The 18,506-nt window shown below is 41.5% G+C and overlaps 1 protein-coding gene across 5 annotated transcripts in view; it reads right to left on the bottom strand.

Moving 5' to 3' along the window:
- CGNL1 (cingulin like 1) overlaps nt 1-18,506 on the bottom strand; it is a 119,467-nt gene that overhangs the window by 88,055 nt on the left and 12,906 nt on the right. For 4 of the 5 annotated variants that reach the window (XM_040492808.1, XM_040492805.1, XM_040492809.1 and 1 more), the window contains exons 2-7: nt 11,743-13,337; nt 10,858-10,952; nt 9,146-9,251; nt 5,223-5,324; nt 4,535-4,683; nt 2,999-3,134 (exon numbers count right to left, since the gene is read on the bottom strand). In XM_040492808.1, coding sequence (XP_040348742.1) covers nt 2,999-3,134; nt 4,535-4,683; nt 5,223-5,324; nt 9,146-9,251; nt 10,858-10,952; nt 11,743-13,320 — 2,166 coding nt within the window. In that variant the 5' untranslated portion in view covers nt 13,321-13,337. The remainder of the gene's footprint in view (nt 1-2,998; nt 3,135-4,534; nt 4,684-5,222; nt 5,325-9,145; nt 9,252-10,857; nt 10,953-11,742; nt 13,338-18,506) is intronic. The other variant, XM_040492807.1, reaches the window with a different exon arrangement.

The following is an 18,506-nucleotide window of genomic DNA, read 5'->3' as shown; positions in this document are numbered from 1 at the left end:
TTTTAGAAGAAAGGGACAGATACAGAATAAAGCAAGGTCAAATGTGCTAACATGAACCTAAAAGGATACAGCATACCAGATAAAAAGAACAACTAACAATTATAGGTTTAATTTAGTGAACAAATTGAGCAACCCAACAGCTAACACCTTCCTCTTTTAGAATAAAGTGTCCATACAAGAATCATAGGATTCATGGCAGTCTTCTATTTAAATTTGTTTGTGAAGCTACATTTTTATTGAAAGCCATAAACTGTTCAACGACATCATTTCTGGAAGCTTACCCTTAGGAAATTTTTCTAAAGTAGTAAAAGGATACATGTGAAAAATGTTCAATACATTTTTACGTAATTGAAAATAAAAAGAGAAACAATAAATATAGAAGGATGATGAAACGTATTAAGGTTTATCTCCTTAAAAGATGAACTATGAAGACTATAGAGTATAATAAGGAAAAGTGTTTCTGAAAAATGAACTTCTAAAAGCAGGTATTGGGGCACCTGGGTGGCTCAGTTGGTTGGGCGGCCAACTACAGCTCAGTCATGATCTCGCGGTCTGTGAGTTCAAGCCCCACATCGGGCTCTGTCCTGACAGCTCACAGCCTGCTTCATATTCTGTGACTCCCTCTCTCTCTCTGCCCTTCCCTGCTTGCTGTCTGCCTCGCTCTCAAAAATAAAAAAAAAAAAACAATAAGAAAATTTAAAAAATAAATAAACTAAAAGCAGGTATCAAAGCTGCAGGGGCACTATAATTGTCCCTAAATTACAGAAGGGCAGATGAAGGTTCTCAATGGATAGGAAGGCAAACAGAAAATGCAGAAAAATAGTCATTAAAGTGTGCGGAAAATGTTTCCACCACCTGTCCATTTCAAGATTCCATTTCATGATGTTTTAATACTTCAGGGACAAACACACCCATTTTCAAAGCCTCATTCTAATGCACCTTGTCTTTCTAACTCAGCCCTCTGAAGAAGGCAGCACCACGAGAAGCAGTCTAATCCCACAAATGTGGTGGCTTTTAAGATAGAGGTCATTGGATAAAAAGGGAAATAGGTGCTAAGGAACAGGCCCAAGGCCTGTTTGGGAGAAAAGGTCCAAACAGAGACAGAGAGATGGTTGTGTGGGGAGAAGAGAAGAGATTTCCCCCTGCCCATGTGAAAAATGAATCCATGAGTATGCCTATCCTGGGTGGCCACAAGCTCTCTGCTCTCCATCGCTGCCAAGTCATGGGGAAGAGACTCTAAGTTCTAAAGAGCAAGAACTAAAATCCCTCCTGGGCAATTACTCCAAAACCAAACAAGGAAGGGGGTGAGTAAACACCTGACAGCTGACACTTACAGGCAGCCAGAAACTTTAACTCCAAGACAGGGGATGAAGAAAAGACCCAGGTCCTTAGGGGGAAAGTGGTAGAAAATAAAAATTAAAGGTTGACAGGATACCTTTATTTTTTTATGGGCTTTTTTTTTTTGCATCATTCTAAATTTTGTATCATTTATTTGTGGCTGTTCCTATAAACCAACACTTATAAGGAAATAAATGTCAAAACTATGCCAAGAATACAGGTTATGATAGTATTATAGCCAACATCAAAACATCTAAATGAGCGCAGAGATACAAGTTCTGTCTGTTTCTGAGCCTCGATTATACCCAATTCCCAACAAAACAATGTCAATGTTCATAACCGATGTGTGTATCTACCACCTCAACAGAATGGCAATCTAATTCAGGGGAGAGATAATGATGGTCTTTGGAAAACCACGCAATCATCAACAAATGTTAAGCAGTGCAAAGAGTCAACCTCATCCACTGAGTCATGGATTCAGAACAGCTAAATATTCAGTAGGGAATATACTCATACGGGCAAAAGCCAGATAGGCACCCTATGTACACAGCAAATATATTCATTCATTCACTTATTCATTCATTCATAATGCATCCATCCAACCATCCACCAAATATGTGCTGAGTGCCATATGTCCCAGTCACAGGTACAGCTATTGCAGATAAAACACTAAGCCAGTCATCACCAACCCTGCCTCCTACAGCTTACAGTCTTGTAGGAGCCTTAAACAAAAACTTAACTGTGATAAGTGCTGTATGGGCACTAACATCTTTAAAATGCTTTCTCATAATTACAATTACTTACAAAGTGTTTTTACCCAAAGTTTAACCTGAATCTGTTAGTGTTTAGATCTAACCTCAAATTTACTGGCAACGCACAAGATAGTGGAACAAGTTAATGGACCCCATAAGGAACAATCGGACAAATCCAAAATATGGGCCATTGGTCTGGTCTCTTCCAAAAACCAATGGAATGGAAGAAAGCTGGAAATATGCACCAAAATCTATACAAAGACAAACTCAAAGAGAGAAAACAATTAAAGCAATATGGGATTCTAGGTTGGATCCTGGCTTGGGGTATGGAGGAACAACTATAAAATATACTTGAGGGACAACTGGTAAATTCTCAGTAAGGACCAGGTATTAGCATTATTGTTATATTATAGGAATTATTAATTGTTTTAGGCATGATAATAGTATTGTGGTTATAACAAAATTCCCTAATTTTTTTAAGATGCATGCCAAAGAATTTAGGAGTGAAGTGTGGTATTATCTGTAATCAACTGTGAAATGATTCAGCAAAGACAAACAGATGGACAGATGAAAAAATGATGGGATAAATGAAGGGACAGATGAAGAAATGGTAAAAGTATGGCAAAATGTTGACGACTGTTGGATCTGGGTTGGAGCTCCATGGGAGTTCATAAATTGCTCTTTCTACTTTACTGTATGGTTGAAATTTTTCCTAAGACAAGGTTTAAAAACTATTAATCTAGAAGGAAATAATACTGTGATGCTTTTATGGAATCTAGTCATAGGCACAGTGGAGCAAATACACGTAACAGACTATGGCTCATAGTATCCAGTCTGCCCCACCTCCACCCATCCCATCCTCTCCAGGCAGATGCTTTCATATCAGCTGATCCCACAGTCCCCCTTACCTCAATCAGAGCTCCCTTCTCCCTGTCCTCGGATCGTTTAGCACTGTCCAACTCATCATGCATTTCTGAAAGCTGGTCCTGAAGATCTCTGATCTCAGTCTGGTGCTGTTCCCGTTCCATCTTCACCTGGAACAGTCTGGCAGGGAAGGAAACCCATTAGAGAGACTCTCCTGGGCCCAGCTTTTTTTTTCACCCAGTCTGATTGTGGACCTTAGGATGGTCAAGCAGAGTCATCTAAAGCCCCAAAGAGCCTCCTCTGTTGTCCATTCTATACTGAACAAGGCATCACAAACCAGAAAAGGCACTGGTGAGAACTCATGACTTCAGTCTAACTTGCCTAACAAGAAGACAAATGAGAACTCAAACCAATGTAATGGGAAAGGTTATACAGTGACCATTTCTCCCCAGAAGGAAACCACAGGGTCCTGGAATTTAGACAATAAGATGAGAAACTGACCCCCAAAAAGCACAACCTCTTTGATAATGCCTTCACCAAAGCCACCCTATTCCCTACCTCCCACCCTACCCTACCCCCAGCCCCAGGAGAACTGGCAAATCATGGCCTATTGGCCAATCTGGCCCACAGCCAAATTTTGTAAATAAAGTTTTATCAGAATATAACCATGCTCATTCATTTATACATTGCATATGGTCATTTGCACAATACAATGGCAAAACTGAGTGGGTTCAACAAAGACCATATGGCCCATAAACCATAAAGTATTTACTATCTGACAGAAAAAGTTTGCCAACCTCTGCTCTAAATCAAACTGACAACTGTTTTACCTTTTTATTTTGTAAAGTCTTTACTACACCCTAAATTTTGCTTTTTTCTCACCAATTCTTCCGGAATTAACCTCTAAGAATGCTTTAAAAGCAGAAACTACATCATCAAAATAGCAAGGGCAATTAAATGATTTTATTATATAATGTCTTATTTTTCTTGAATTCCCTTCTAGATTTCACCCCCACTTAAACCTTCACTTAAGGTTTCCACCATGTCCACAGAGCTTCATAGCATTGTACATTTTCGGACACTGGTTTCAGATCCTTTTGTTGCAGATTTTAATATGACATAATGACAGGGCCATCTTGGCTTTGACTTTCCCTCTCCGCAGACTCAACAGATGCATAAGCACTGGTCAGCAACACTCAGGAGAAAATTCACCAACTAGGAGATTACAGAAGTGATATGATGTGCTTTTTAGAGGCTGGGTCCAGATCCCTCAAGAACTCTGTCTTTAGATATCAATACTCTGTATTCCCTGCTTCTCACTTATCTGCTATGAAGAGCCACTCTAAGGGGCTGAAACTTGACAAGGCATTTTTTAAGGTATATAAAGATTTTTTAAATTATTAACCTTTCTGCATGTGTCACCAGTTTCTCCATTTTAAAAGGTTAAGAGGGAGAAAAGGAAGGGTCAGCAGCCCCTATTAACATCTGGAAGGCTGGTTGGTATTAAACGGACAAAAAGATTCTGGCTACGTGGGATGCAAGAACCCAGGAAGGGCAGAGGCTCTTGGCCCGGGACTCACTCCTCCAGGTTCTTCCGGAGCTCCCCTTCACTTTCTTCTAGTCGCTGTTGCAGCATGGAGTTCTCTTCCACCTTACTGTCGTGCTGGCCCTGGAGCTCTTCCAAGTTTGCTTTCATCCTCTCTCTCTCTTCCTTGATGTTCTGCTGATTCTAATATAAATACATGTGATCTGAAAGTACCTCCACTCAACACTAACGCAATCCCACAGATTACCTCGAAACTCTGATGGACTCCATGGCTTTTGCACTTACTTATTAGAAAACTTAATCAAACTACATCATTTCGCATGGGACTTTGCAACTGGAAAGAATATTAAATATTGAATGAGCTGTAATATGTCTAAAAGAACTATGAAGACAGCTAAACCTCGGTCTGCTATTTCTATCACTCAGTTTGGGTATTTTATATGCATTTAAGTTTCCTACTGGCCTGCCTGAATCCAACAGTGTTTCACTCTGTCAGAGCAAATGGTGTCTATAATGCTTTGGCTACTTAAAAAATAGAAACATAAAAATTTCTCTGGACAGCAGGAGCCAAATATACAGGAATTTTTACTCAGCAGTGAGAGGAATGTTTCTTTTGGGGACAAAAAAAACCTGACTTTCACTTCACTTGGGCATCCCAATGTGCTTAAAACATTATCAAGCAAGACAGAAATGTTAATAATAACAAAGGAAAAAACAGGTACCTTGACTTCTAGCTGAAGCTGTCTCTGAAGTTCGGCCACTTCTGTGGTCAACTTGTTTTTCTGTTCCAACAGATCTCTGACTTCAGACGAAGAATTAGAAGCCTATAATTATTGCAAAGATTCTCTAATGTAAATGTTCAAGATGCTTTATTTTCTCCATCTCCCAAAATACAATCTGAGCAGTAACACCAAAATCTTAAGATCCAATTCAAATGTAAATCCCTATAGAGAAAGGGACGCAAGGAGACTTTCTGGGGATGATCAGAACGTTCTGTATCTTCATCTGGGTGGTGTGTGCATGGACACACACCTCTGTTAAAAACTCAATAGGGGCGCCTGGGTGGCTCGGTCGGTTGAGCGGCCGACTTCGGCTCAGGTCATGATCTCGCGGTCCGTGAGTTCGAGCCCCGCGTCGGGCTCTGTGCTGACAGTTCAGAGCCTGGAGCCCGGTTCGGATTCTGTGTCTCCCTCTCTCTGACCCTCCCCCGTTCATGCTCTGTCTCTCTCTGTCTCAAAGATAAATGAATGTTAAAAAAATAATAATAATAAAATAAAATAAAAAAAACTCAACAAACTACACAGTTAAGATTTGTGCAATTTACTGTATATGAGTCAGATGCCAACAATATAAAAAGATAAAAATAAACATTTGTTGAAGATTCATCCACTGCATAAAGTTATACCCAAAGCCCATGTCTCCGTGTCTCCGAGGCCCTTCACACAATCCATCTATTACAGAACTTCCATGACATTGGGACTTACTGCTCCATAACCAGAAATTTTCTCACTCTCTGCATATGCCTGTATACAAGTAATAAATAAACGGATGCTAGCTACAATGGCTTTCTTCTTTTGGATGCTACATTTCCATAATGAAGACAGATATAACAAAGAGGGATCTGATTAAAGAGAGCCTATTAGAAAATATCATCTCTGATCTGAGTATGAATATTAATGATCTCTTTTTGTTTCTTCCATGGATACAATAACAGGAGATGCTCTCAAAAGGATTTGGCTAAAATCCTATAGCAAAGTGGCTAGAAAACTACAAAGGGGAGTCAGGAAATGAAGCTAGAAAATGCCATGTCCTGGCTCTCCTGCACCTGAATCCAGGTGTGAGCTGTGTATAATGAACTTGGAACGAGGTACTTCCTGACTTACTCCTGTGAAGTTAACTGAACCCAACAGTCAACAAAAACACAGGACTTCCTATTTCCTTAAGCAAAATGAGAACAATCCAATATGGAAATCTAAATCCAACTCATGAGAAATTGTACATTGTTCTTGCCCAAATGAAAACTCTACCTGCTCTGTTGTTTCCAACATGGTCTTTCCTTCTCTCAAAGGAAATCACTTAGCTGACACCAAAAAGATAAAACTCCCAAGCCTTTGCCTGCAGATAATCAGATTCAGAAATAACAGGGAGAGATGGAGAGTAGAAAAGTATGGGCAATTCAGCAGTCATGGTGCTGTGATCTCAGCCAGAAGTCGAAGAGCTATGGTTCATCTCATCATCTCTGGCTTCATGCGCCAGCAGCCTAATTGATCTCCCTTCCTCTTACCTTACCTCTCTCCAAAAGCTGCAAAAGGAATAAATTTCTACAAATATGACACTATTCATTCCTGTTCAAAGTCCATCAATGATGGCCCATCACCTTCAGCCTAAAATGGAAACTTATGTGATATCCAAGGTCCTTTCCACCTGGCACTTCCTCCCCATATCCTGGCTCTCTGCTCCAGCTACATTAAACTACCTCCAGTCCCCTAAACATAGCAAACACACACCTCTTTATATTTGTGCATGCTGGTCCCTCTACCTAGAACGCCCTGCCTTCCCTTCTTCTCCCAGAGCGTTCTTTACTCTTTTGAGACACCATTAGTGTCCTGGATTCTAAAGGGCTTAACCTAACTTCCCTAGTTTGATCCAGATCCCCTTAGTCTGTGCCCACAAACACAGTCTCAACATCAAGACCAAAGATGTATGTTTTCACCCAAAAAATATGCCAGTGAGTGAAAAGCAAGACTGACAGCGATAATTTGGATTTAAGAGTTTTATAGCAAAACACTTCAATTGTAAGAACTATGGAGAACCCCTGAAGCTTGCCTATAAGCATGGTATATAATTCAAAGATTCCCCTGTGGGAATAATGTATGTATGTAACTGTTCTACTGGATATCCTAACAGCAGTCATGGGTTGGCTGAGTGCTGAACAGTGGAGAGAAGAGGGTAGCTGATGCCTAAAAACATCGTATACATATGTTTCCAAAGTTACAAAGAAGCTATAGACAAACTTCCTGTGACTTGTCTCTGGCATTTTCTTTCCTTTCCATGCAGAATTCCCCAGGAGGGAAAGAGAAGACACACAAGCAACAAGTGGATGTCAATTCAGGTGGTGCAGGGTTAAGGAACAAGCTTTTAGTCATCCCTCTTTTTTTTTTCATTTTTTTTTTTTCAACGTTTATTTATTTTTGGGACAGAGAGAGACAGAGCATGAACGGGGGAGGGGCAGAGAGAGAGGGAGACACAGAATCGGAAACAGGCTCCAGGCTCTGAGCCATCAGCCCAGAGCCCGACGCGGGGCTCGAACTCCCGGACCGCGAGATCGTGACCTGGCTGAAGTCGGACGCCCAACCGACTGCGCCACCCAGGCGCCCCTAGTCATCCCTCTTAAATGTTGCTTCTTCTCAGGGCACAAGTGTGTCTGACATGTAGCAGATGTTCATCAAATATGAGAGGACTCTTCTAACAACAACAAAAAATCTCCAAGTCCCAACTGGAATTCAGTATAATAAACAGGAATTTTTTTTTTAAAGAATTTGGCCCCAATCCATTCCTTCCTTTCTCTCCCACCCATGCTGGTTGACTTCACCAGTCTCTATTCTTATTCTCTTGTTCTTATCCTCTTATTTCTTACTCTCTGAAGTTCTAGAGCTTGGGTCCAGTTCACACTTACCTTCCTTCAAAACCTTGGAATATGTTAGGGTTCTCCATTCATGATTTCAAGTCATTCTTCCTATTTTTTTTTTTTTTAATGTTTATTTTTGAGACAGAGACATAGAATGAGTGGGGGAGGGGCAGAGAGAGAGAGGGAGACACTGACTCCAAAGCAGGTCACAGGCTGCAGGGCTCGAACTCATGGACCATCAGATCATGACCTGAGCTAAAGTGGGACACTTAACTGACTGAGCCACCCAGATGCCTCATTCTTCCTATTTTTATTTTCTCTTTCTAAATTTCACTACCTATTTGTTTCACCACCTGTTTGTCTCGTTATAGGTTTTTTTTTTTATTTAATTTTTATTTTTTCTGAGAGAGAAAGAGAGGCAGAGACAGAGGGAGACACAGACACAGGCTCTGTCAGCACAGAGGCCAACCCGGGGGTCGAACTCAGGAGCCTTCAAGCCATGAGATCATGACCTGAGCCAAAGTCGGCCACTTAACCAAATGAGTCACCCAGGAGCCCCAATATGCTATTATTTTTAAAAATAAAATATCTTGGGGCGCCTGGGTGGTGCAGTCGGTTAAGCGTCCGACTTCAGCCAGGTCACGATCTTGCGGTCCGTGAGTTCGAGCCCCGCGTCAGGCTCTGGGGCTGATGGCTCAGAGCCTGGAGCCTGTTTCCAATTCTGTGTCTCCCTCTCTCTCTGCCCCTCCCCCGTTCATGCTCTGTCTCTCTCTGTCCCAAAAATAAATAAACGTTGAAAAAAAAAATTTAAAAATAAAATATCTTAAAACCTTTCTGAAAAAAAAGTTGGTGCATAATAATAATATTTAAAGCATGGTCTTCCATCTTAGGTCCTGCTAACAACTCGGGTAACTTCCCACTTACTGCCATAACCAAATGTACAGGCTGAAGAAACAACAATTTGTTTGCCACATTCCAAGTTAAATGCCCTCTACAGAATACAAAACTCCAACTTACTTGATTATTTCCTTGTGTGCTCCCTGCTGCTCGAGACTTTAAAGTCTGGATTTTCTCAAAAACCAGGTTGACCTTCCGTTTAGTTGCATCATCATTATCAGTGCTTCTGGAAAACAGGCAGCAGGAAGAAAAAAAAAAAACCAGTAAGGGGCACAACCACGGTTCTCAGGATACTTCAGATGCCAGGACACACAAACAAGCCGTTTAAGAAGATAAATTGCAAGAGGTATGAATTAATTAAGGCTGCAGACAAAACCACTGAGGGAAGAGGCGTATTTCTCTTCCAACACCTTGTTACACGTTACCACTCAATTTGGGAGAAGAGTTCCTATTCCCAAACATGTGAAAGAGATATACCCACATTCTAAGCCTGGAGAAAACACACAGTGAAAGTTTACTAATATGTTGTTTGACTCAAATGACTGATTTCATTCCAGCAAGGAATTTCTTCTGTGTGTGTCTCTCTCTCACAACCCACAGTCACACACTTTACTTTTAAATCTTAATGCTAAGAATGATCTACAGTGATTTTTAACTGGTTTTTATGCTGTGTTTAAAAAAAATATATCCCCCAGGCCAAGACTGTCAACACCGCAGCTGTCTACATTTTCACAGGTAATGATCAGAGTTTTATTAACTTCTACCACACCTTCTATCACACATACCTGGCAATTAGGAAAATTTTAAATAAGTTTCCTTAAATAGCCACCTCCTATTAAAGTCTGTCTCCCCAGTCTCTCAATAAATCATGAGCAAAAAAAAAAAATTAGAGAAAGAATTCTAAAAATCAAAAGTCCTTCTCCCTAAATCTTAACATGGTAAAAAACCTTCACAGAGAGACACCAATAACTAGTTCTTAGCTAAAAGGATCTCTTCAGTTACTACCTCTCCCTCACCTCAAAAAAAAAGAGCCCATCTCTTATACTCTGAACCTATTTTGTCAGCTTTGTATTACTGATCTATATTTGGAAGGTACGATGCAAAAATACGAAGGGTTTTGATACCAATGGGTACTTGTTCAAGTAAGTGACTTGCAGTCACATCAGGCTGTAAAGTTTTTTTCCTATCCGATGAGACAATGGAAACAGAAACTGCAAATTCCTGACTTAGTATCTAAGCAAGGACTGAAAACCAGATTACTCAAACTCAACCTCCAAGATAAGTATGTGAAAAGCACTTCTTTTAAATGAGTCATACATGCTTTAAAAATCATAGAAGTAGGGGCTCCTGGCCAATGTCAACTCGGGGGGTGGGGGAGGTGGTTTTGTTTGTAACTGCGAATAATTGATTACTACTCTGTGCATGAAGAACTCAAGGTGGCTGACTTAGTTGAAAACCGAAGAGTAGATATTCTTCCCATCTTTGAACTTCTTTTTAAACAAGAAAAAGTCATTTGAAAAACAGGGGTGCCTGGCTGGCCCTGTCAGAAAAGCATGTGGCTGTTGCTCTTGGTGTCGTGAGTTCGAGTTTCACGTTGGATGTACAGGTTTAAAATAATTAAAATATATATCACATATATTCATCATCCCCTTGCTCTTCACACTCAGTACCCAAGACTCAAATACTGTTACGAAAGCTCCAGCCATTGAGTCCTAAGCCTCAATAGTTCACACAGATCAGAAAGGCAAGGCAAAACACAAGGTCTCAGGAGAAAAAAATGAAGACCCCACCAGAAAGGACAATACTTTGGTCCTTTAAGGAATATCACTAACCCTTCTTTGAGGTAATTGTAAAGTATCTGCTTGGCCGTCTCCTCATTGCTTTGTTGAGTGAGCTCTTGCGGACCTTTCAACAGATCTGGTGTGGCCTGGAATATAAAGGCTGTTATTAGATCACAGGATGGAGTTTCCAGGAAGCAGGCAGAAACCCTGAAGCAGAAGCTTCCAAACACCTTCCTACTTTCCAAAAACAATTCCTCAGGTAAAGATGCTCATTATAACTGGCTCCACCAGTTAGTAGCTCTGTAACCTTGAGCAAGTTACTTAACTTTACCTCACCTCAATTTTCTCACCTGTAAATGGAGATTAATCGTACCTACCTTCACAGAGTTGGTGCAGTCCTGTAATATGTAACAAATAGTGGCTGGCACTTAACACCCTTATTAGCACTTTTATCACTATCATTATTTTTTATGGGTACTACCAAAACACTAAATGTATCACTTAAATAAATTCCATCACTTTAGGATTAACCTAATTCCTCGGGCCAGGTATTAACCCGGTCGCTCAATTTCATGAGAAAAATCAGTATATCTACACACACCTCAACACTGAACCTCTGGATGGAAACAAACTCTGCACACTTTGAGATCTCACACATAGGCTGACAAAAAAAAAAAAAAAAAAAATCAAGCCTCTCTGTACTCTGACAAGTCCGTTTACAGGCAAGACCACAGTGGATTCTCAGTGTACCGAACTGACTTGGAAAACCATACAACTGGCAGTGGGTTGAAAACTCTGCAGGGGAAAACTAAAACAATGTTGGATATGCAACTGCTGATTCAAGATAGAGGGTCTGTGTTCCCAGAGCCTCCTGCAGCATGAGGCTGCAGAAGGAATGCAAAAAGAAGGAAAGAAAGAAGGACCCACTAGCATCACCTGAGTATCTGAGGTGGAAGTAAACGTCTTCACAGAAATCTTCTTGGCACCGGAGTCAGGCGAAGCTGCTAGCGCCCGATTCTGTAACATCAGCGTAGCGGTGGCTGTTTTGATTTCCTCCTCCTTTTTACTTTGTGCTGGGAGGGAAGATGCATGCGTGTTTGTACTCTCCCGACCACTTCTGGTTTCTGGAACTTTCCCATCTTTGCTCTGCTGGGGAGGCCTGAGGGGGGCCCCCTGTAGCTTCGCGAAGGCACGGCCCACGCTCTGTTTCCCACGGTGATCCTGAGCAGGTGACCTCTGCGGGCAGACCTGTGACGGGCGGAGGAGGTGTTCGCTGGACTTGCCCAGGTTCCGGCTAAATTCACTCAGGTACTCGGAGTTCCCCTGGAGACCAAAGGGAAAGGCACTATCCACGCTTCTGGACCTCTTCCTGTCTTCAGGGTTGATTCTGTTTCGCTTCCCAGACCTTCCTCTCCTCTGGAGCCCAGATTTTTGGTCAAACTTTTCGATCAATTGATCCACGCCAGGAATGGATCCTGTATCAATATCCCGCCCAGTTCCTGGCAAGAAGGGGATGTACCGTCTGTTTTCATGACGATTCACATTGTCAGCATGGATGGCACATTCCTGATCATCAAGTAAAAATCTGTACAGAGAGTTGGCCGAAGTGGGAGTTGCCGATGAGGAAGAGGACCTCCGGGACCGAGCTCCATCCAGGACGGGTCCCGCGGAATCCTGTCGCCGGAAGGGAAGCACGTCCGGCCTGGCTTTCTTGGTTTCGGGATGGGTGTGTGGGCTGTGGGCAGTTAGGGACCTACCACTGGGGGAAAGGGCCTCCTCTACCAGCCCCTCCTTGGTGCAGCTCTGAACATTTACGCACACTGAGGTCTGCTTCTTGGGGTCATCTATGACCACAGAGCTGCACAAACGAATGGCCGTCACGCTGGATTTGCCCACATCTTCCAAAGGAGAGCTGCTAGGCTGCGAACTACTAGGTTTGGGGAAGCATGTCCAAGCCTTCTTATTGTTGGTACCTTCTGTTAAAGTGTTTAACCAATTACTCTCAGGAGGCTGGTGATTTTGCAAGTTCAATTCATTCTTTTCAGGGTCATAGGGCTGCAAAAGCTCTGGATGCCGCTGAAAGTTGAGCACGTGAGATGGCTTCACCGGCCCCTCTTTGCCCTCTAGAACCCCATTCTTGCCCTCAAAGAGAGAGGATTGTTTCAGGTTTCTTACAGGACCAGGTTGGGCATAAGGATTTTCTGGGAGCTGCAATTCTGCGCTGTCCTCCTCTAGCACAGACCCATTGCTGGAATGCAGAGGCAGGTTATTTATCACTGGAGATGGAAATGGTGGCCCGTTTTCAGAAAAAGACGAGCCTGCTAGACACCGCTCTGTGTTATTCAGGACGATATAGGGGTGGCCATCAATTCCCTGTACCCGAATACTAACACCATAGGAGCCTGCCTTAGAGTTCTGGGCATTCCTTGATTTTTTGCCATCATCACTTGCAAGTCTCAGATGGACACCATATTCTTGCTGCACATGTTGATATTCACCGAAATACAGCTCCATGGTTCACTGGTTCTCGCTACCAGGGAAAAACAGGTAAAAAGAGGGCATTAGGTACGAATCGTATCTGTTTAAATGAAGACTATGAGGGGCAAGTTCAAGAAGACACAAGGAGCAAGGACACTTCAGAACCAAACGGTCACCCAAACAGGCCTTTCTGGATGAACCCTGGCCTCTGGGCGGAAGGCTGGCATACTAACCTGACGCCTTTGGCATAACTTCCTTACTCCGTTTCTAGTTGACAGCCCGTTCTGGTTGCTTTGGGTTTTTTTCCTTAGTTGGTTTCTTCCCACTTTATGCTATTTATTTTTAACCAATAGGATGTTCCAGTTACCAGCATTTGAGAACAAGGTACTTTTCCACGGAGCAATTAAGAGCTAAGGAATTCTGATGCTCACCATTTTTCTTTTCTCCCGTACTATTATTGACCTTCTTGTGGGAATAACACTTTCAACCTTTTTTATGTACAGCCTTGCTTTGAAATCTTTATCACTATTTATTTGGATATAACATTTAAAACATTTTTTACTTTGTGAGGCTGACAATCAGAGAAAATGATTAAAAATAACTCTTCATCATCTTTTCTTACCAAAAGGGCTCCAGTAACACATTGATCTGAAAAATGTTATAAAATACTGAGGACTCAGGGCCCTTTACTTTGTGATGTATCCTAATGCTAAGAATCGGGTGCCATCACCTTTGGTGGGGTGTGGCCACCATGTCAGAAAGACCGCACACAGATGACCGGGAAGGACACCCAGCCCACCCCACCCTCAGAGACCTCCCACCAGAAATCACTTCCACCCCCTGAAGAACTCTGAGAGCAAAGAAGCCCCAGGAAGAACAGTAGCAACTGGTCACAGAGAACAGCTGTGTCATTTCTTTCACTGCTAGGGGCCTTTTTCAGTTGTCTTTCTATTCTGGACTCAGTCTGGCAGCACATTTTCTGAGAAAATCATCTATCAGATCCACATTTTCAAATTTATTTGCACAGAGTTTTGTTTTTTTTTTTTTACAAAGCATAGATCATTTCATCTCTTTTATATCTCGAGTTATGCAGTGTCTTTATTTGTGCTTTCTTCACCGGTCTCTTGTGTAAATAAAATGTGTATCTATATATCTATTTTTAATAATTGTTCTCCTAAACAACTAGTTCTCAAGACATAGCAATCGTTTTTCTAATTTTTTTTTAAGTTTCTTGATTTTTGAGAGAGAAAGTACAAGTGGGGGAGGGGCAGAGAGAGAATCACAAGCAGCCTCCACACTGTCAGCATGGAGCCTGATGCAGGACTTGAACTCTTGAACCATGAGATCATGACCTGAGCCAAAATCAAGAGTCGGATGCTTAACTGACTGAGCCACCAAGGTGCCCCTCCTTTTTTAATTTTCTTATTGAGTTCTAGTTCTTTATTATTTCCTTCTGCTCTCCTTTGCTTTTGTTTTTCTGTTTCCAATTTCATGACTTGCGTGCTTCATTTACTTTCATTCTTTAATTATACCCCATGAGCTGTGATTTCTATGTCAGTTAGGAACTGGGCTGGTTTCTACTAACAAAGAGACCCAAAATAGCAACTTAAGAGTTAGGATTTTTTTTTCCCCCCAGAGGTAGGAAGTCCAAGGCTGGAATGGATGGCAGGATATTTCTGAGCAACACCTCTTTTACCTTTACAGTCATCTACTTGTAGCATGTATTAGACACTTTATGATTGGCTAACCAGCATCACATATGCCAAAGGTTTATCAGGCCAGCTGAGTCAACCTAAGGAGATTTCCTGAAAGTCCCATCCATCAATATTACTTTATATCTACCTCATTGGTGAGATCATATGGCCACCCCCATGTACAAGGATGGACTGGGGAACAGATTTTTAGCTGGTCACTGACACTCAAAAAAATCAACGTGGTGTTAGTAAAAAGGCAGAAGCAAACAGACACTCGGAGAGCAGCCAATAACTTCCACCACAGTAATGTTTCTATCATTATTTCCTAAATAGTTTCAAGTTGTGGTTTTGATTTCTTCTTTGACCCATGAGTTGTTTCTCAGAAAGTTTTTTCACATCCAGTATGTTTGCTGTTGTGTTGTTTTGGTTTAGAGGATCTTTATTTCTCTATGTTGTTAATTTCTACATGCACTGTAGCCAGAAAATTAAACTTCTATTATTCCTTCCTTTTTAAATGTACTGAGGTTTCCTCTGTAGGGACAATTTTTGCCAACATTTAATGGGTAATGGACATAGTCTCTTTTTTAAAGCATGGAATTCAAAATACATCCATACAACTTTAGCAATTATTTATTCAGCTATCATACATCCTTACTTATTTCATCTTTTCAATTTGCCTTAAGTCTTCCTGGATGTAGCGGTCTCCTACTAGCATGGTGCTGTCACTTCTGCTGGTGACTATTCTTTTAAATGCTAAATATGTTAGATGTCATCACCTCCAATTTTACAAAGAAGAACAATTTAGAGTGGTATATTCATCTGCAAATTCATTATTAAGTCACCAATCCCAATTATGTCATTATGTCTACTTTTACTTTCAGAGTTATACTAACAGAATTAAGTGATTTCATTTTAATCAAAATAAAACAAGACATAATGAAAACCTGGCCTCTTCAGCCTCCGTTCCCCATCCCGATCACAGTCCCCAGAGGAAACCAACTGCAAATTTTAGCTGTTTCTCTGGTATACACCTCCATGTTGCTCAGTACTACGCCTCGCAGCAACTTTGTATCCCTTTTACACATGGGACACACCATACATACCAATTTCTCACTCTGCTAGCTTCTCAATATTATTTATATTTGTATTATTATGATAATATATTTTTATATTACTTTAATATATACTGTTATGATTATATAAATGTTTATTCATTAAAGAGCCAAACTGAAAACTATGGCCATCTCTCCTTAAAATATTTAACTTTTCTAGAGTTAATATGTGATTGCTATTTGCACTTGCCTTCATTTCAATATACCTAACCTTAAATTCTTTCATCTGCTACATGACATGTTAGATGCTTACCTGTATTCATTTTCAAATAACCAACATATTAGATGATCTGGTGCCCTTTTCAAACCCTGGTGCAGCCGCCAATCCTCCTGCTCTCTATTAAGGTCTGGTTACTCTCCTCCTTCTGCACCATATTGTTTCCTAAGTTTTGGACCTTCCTTGTTCTTGGTTTACCCAATTGGTCTGACAGAGCACAACTGAGTAGCTTCTTAAGAAAAGACCCAAGAGAGTAAACTTTTTCAGTCCTTGTACTTTGAAAAATGTCTTTATTCTATGCTTACTTTTGATTGATAGGCCAGCTGGATTTAGAATCCAGGTTAGAAATAATTTTCCCTCAGGGCGCCTGGGTGGTTCAGTTGGTTAAGCGTCTGACTTCAGCTCACGTCATGATCTCATGGCTCCTGAGTTCAAGCCCTGCAAGCCCTGTGCTGACAGCCCAGAGCCTGGAGCCTGCCTCGGATTCTGTGTCTCCCTTTCTCTCTCTGCCCCTCTCCTGCTCGCGTCCTGCTTCTCTCTCAAAAAAATAAATTATTAAAAACAATTTTTCTAAGAAATAAATTTCTCTCCAATTTTTTATTTATTTTTTTTTAATTTTTTTTTAATTTTTTTTTTAACGTTTTTATTTATTTTTGAGACAGAGACAGAGCATGAACAGGGGAGGGTCAGAGAGAGAGGGAGACACAGAATCGGAAGCAGGCTCCAGGCTCTGAGCCATCAGCCCAGAGCCCGACGCGGGGCTTGAACTCACAGACCACGAGATCGTGACCTGAGCTGAAGTCGGACGCTTAACCGACTGAGCCACCCAGGCGCCCCTCTCTCCAATTTTTTAAAGTATTACTTCCATTATCCTGTAGCTTCCAGGGATGCTGTTAAGAATTCTACTATTAAGACATCCTTTCTTCCAAGTGTGCCCTGTTTCTTTTTCTCCCACAGTTTTTAGGACCTTCTCTTTGTCTCTGCTCTTCTGAAATTTCACCATGACGTATATGAATGAGGGTTTTGTAAGACTGGGCACTTTTATAAAACATGGGCGTTTAATGTAGTTCTTCAATCTGGAAATTCATGTCATCAGTTCTATGAAACGTTCTTATTATTTCTCTGATAATGTTCAGAGACCTGTTTTGGCCTTTGCATGTAATATATTAGTAATGTTGTATCTGTTAGGCTGTTTCAATTTTCTTTTCTTATCCACTTCTCAATTCTGTCCTTTTAATTCTACTTGAGAGCTACATCCTCAACTTTTTAAAAAATTCAAGTATTTATCATCCCCCTTACCTCCTTTTTGTTCTCCAAGTGTTCCTGTGCCATCAACGCTATTCTCATTTTAGACATAAGATAGCTTCTCTCCCTTGGGAGATACTAACTGTAACTTTTTTCAAAAAAGTAAGTTTTTTCTGCTTTCTGCTGTATCTGCATCTGCTATAAGGTTTCTCCTTTCTGGTTTGTTTTGGTCCTTTCTTTCATGTTGAAACCTTTCCTAAGAAGACTGGGATCCTTAGCTGCCCAATCCTATTTAGCAGTGAATTCCTAAAAGCAGATTGGAGGCTCTGTGTGTGTGTGCAGCGGAGTTATTAGCTAGAGAGCTTCAAGTAATGGGCGTGGAAAGGTGCCAAGATTTCCAATGAGGGACACGCACATTTCAGGATCTGGAGCATTTTTTTCTGGCGCGGTTTGATTTCTCAAGGAAGGAATCTCCCAATCCATTGCTGGGGCTGCCCAGGCCTGGCTGCGGGCACTGTGAGACAGGGCAGGGAAGAGTGTGGAGGTCCCAGCTTTCATTCAATCCCTTTATTTTCAGCCACCCATACTCCCTTCCCTTCCTCGGGGTGGGCAACAGAGCAGAAGCCCGTGGGTATCCAGATATACAGGGTGTAGACGAGGCCCTGGACAGCTGCTCCGGTTCTGAAGGCACTTAACACAGTTCCCTAGAATTTGGCCCCTCATCCCTGCCTCCTATAGCAACCCAGGCTTCATGCCTTCCATCCCTAAGCCTCCCAGCAGCTCTCTAGGAAAGTCACCTCCTTTCTCCACCACTGCCACCACAGGGTGAAGCCCAATCACCCCACCAATACAATGGTCACTCTTCTGTGTGCGATCGAGCTCATCTCCACAGGGTCTACACTGCCATTCTTCGTCTTCGTAGCTTTTAACATTTTTGCGCCTTTATGATCTTTT

This window comes from Herpailurus yagouaroundi, unplaced genomic scaffold (assembly GCF_014898765.1).
Source record: "Herpailurus yagouaroundi ecotype Mexico unplaced genomic scaffold, PumYag 184, whole genome shotgun sequence".
In the NCBI taxonomy this organism is placed as follows: Eukaryota; Metazoa; Chordata; class Mammalia; order Carnivora; family Felidae; genus Herpailurus; species Herpailurus yagouaroundi.
The sequence above is the reverse complement of the archived record's forward strand: the minus strand, read 5'-3'. Positions and strand labels throughout refer to the sequence as shown.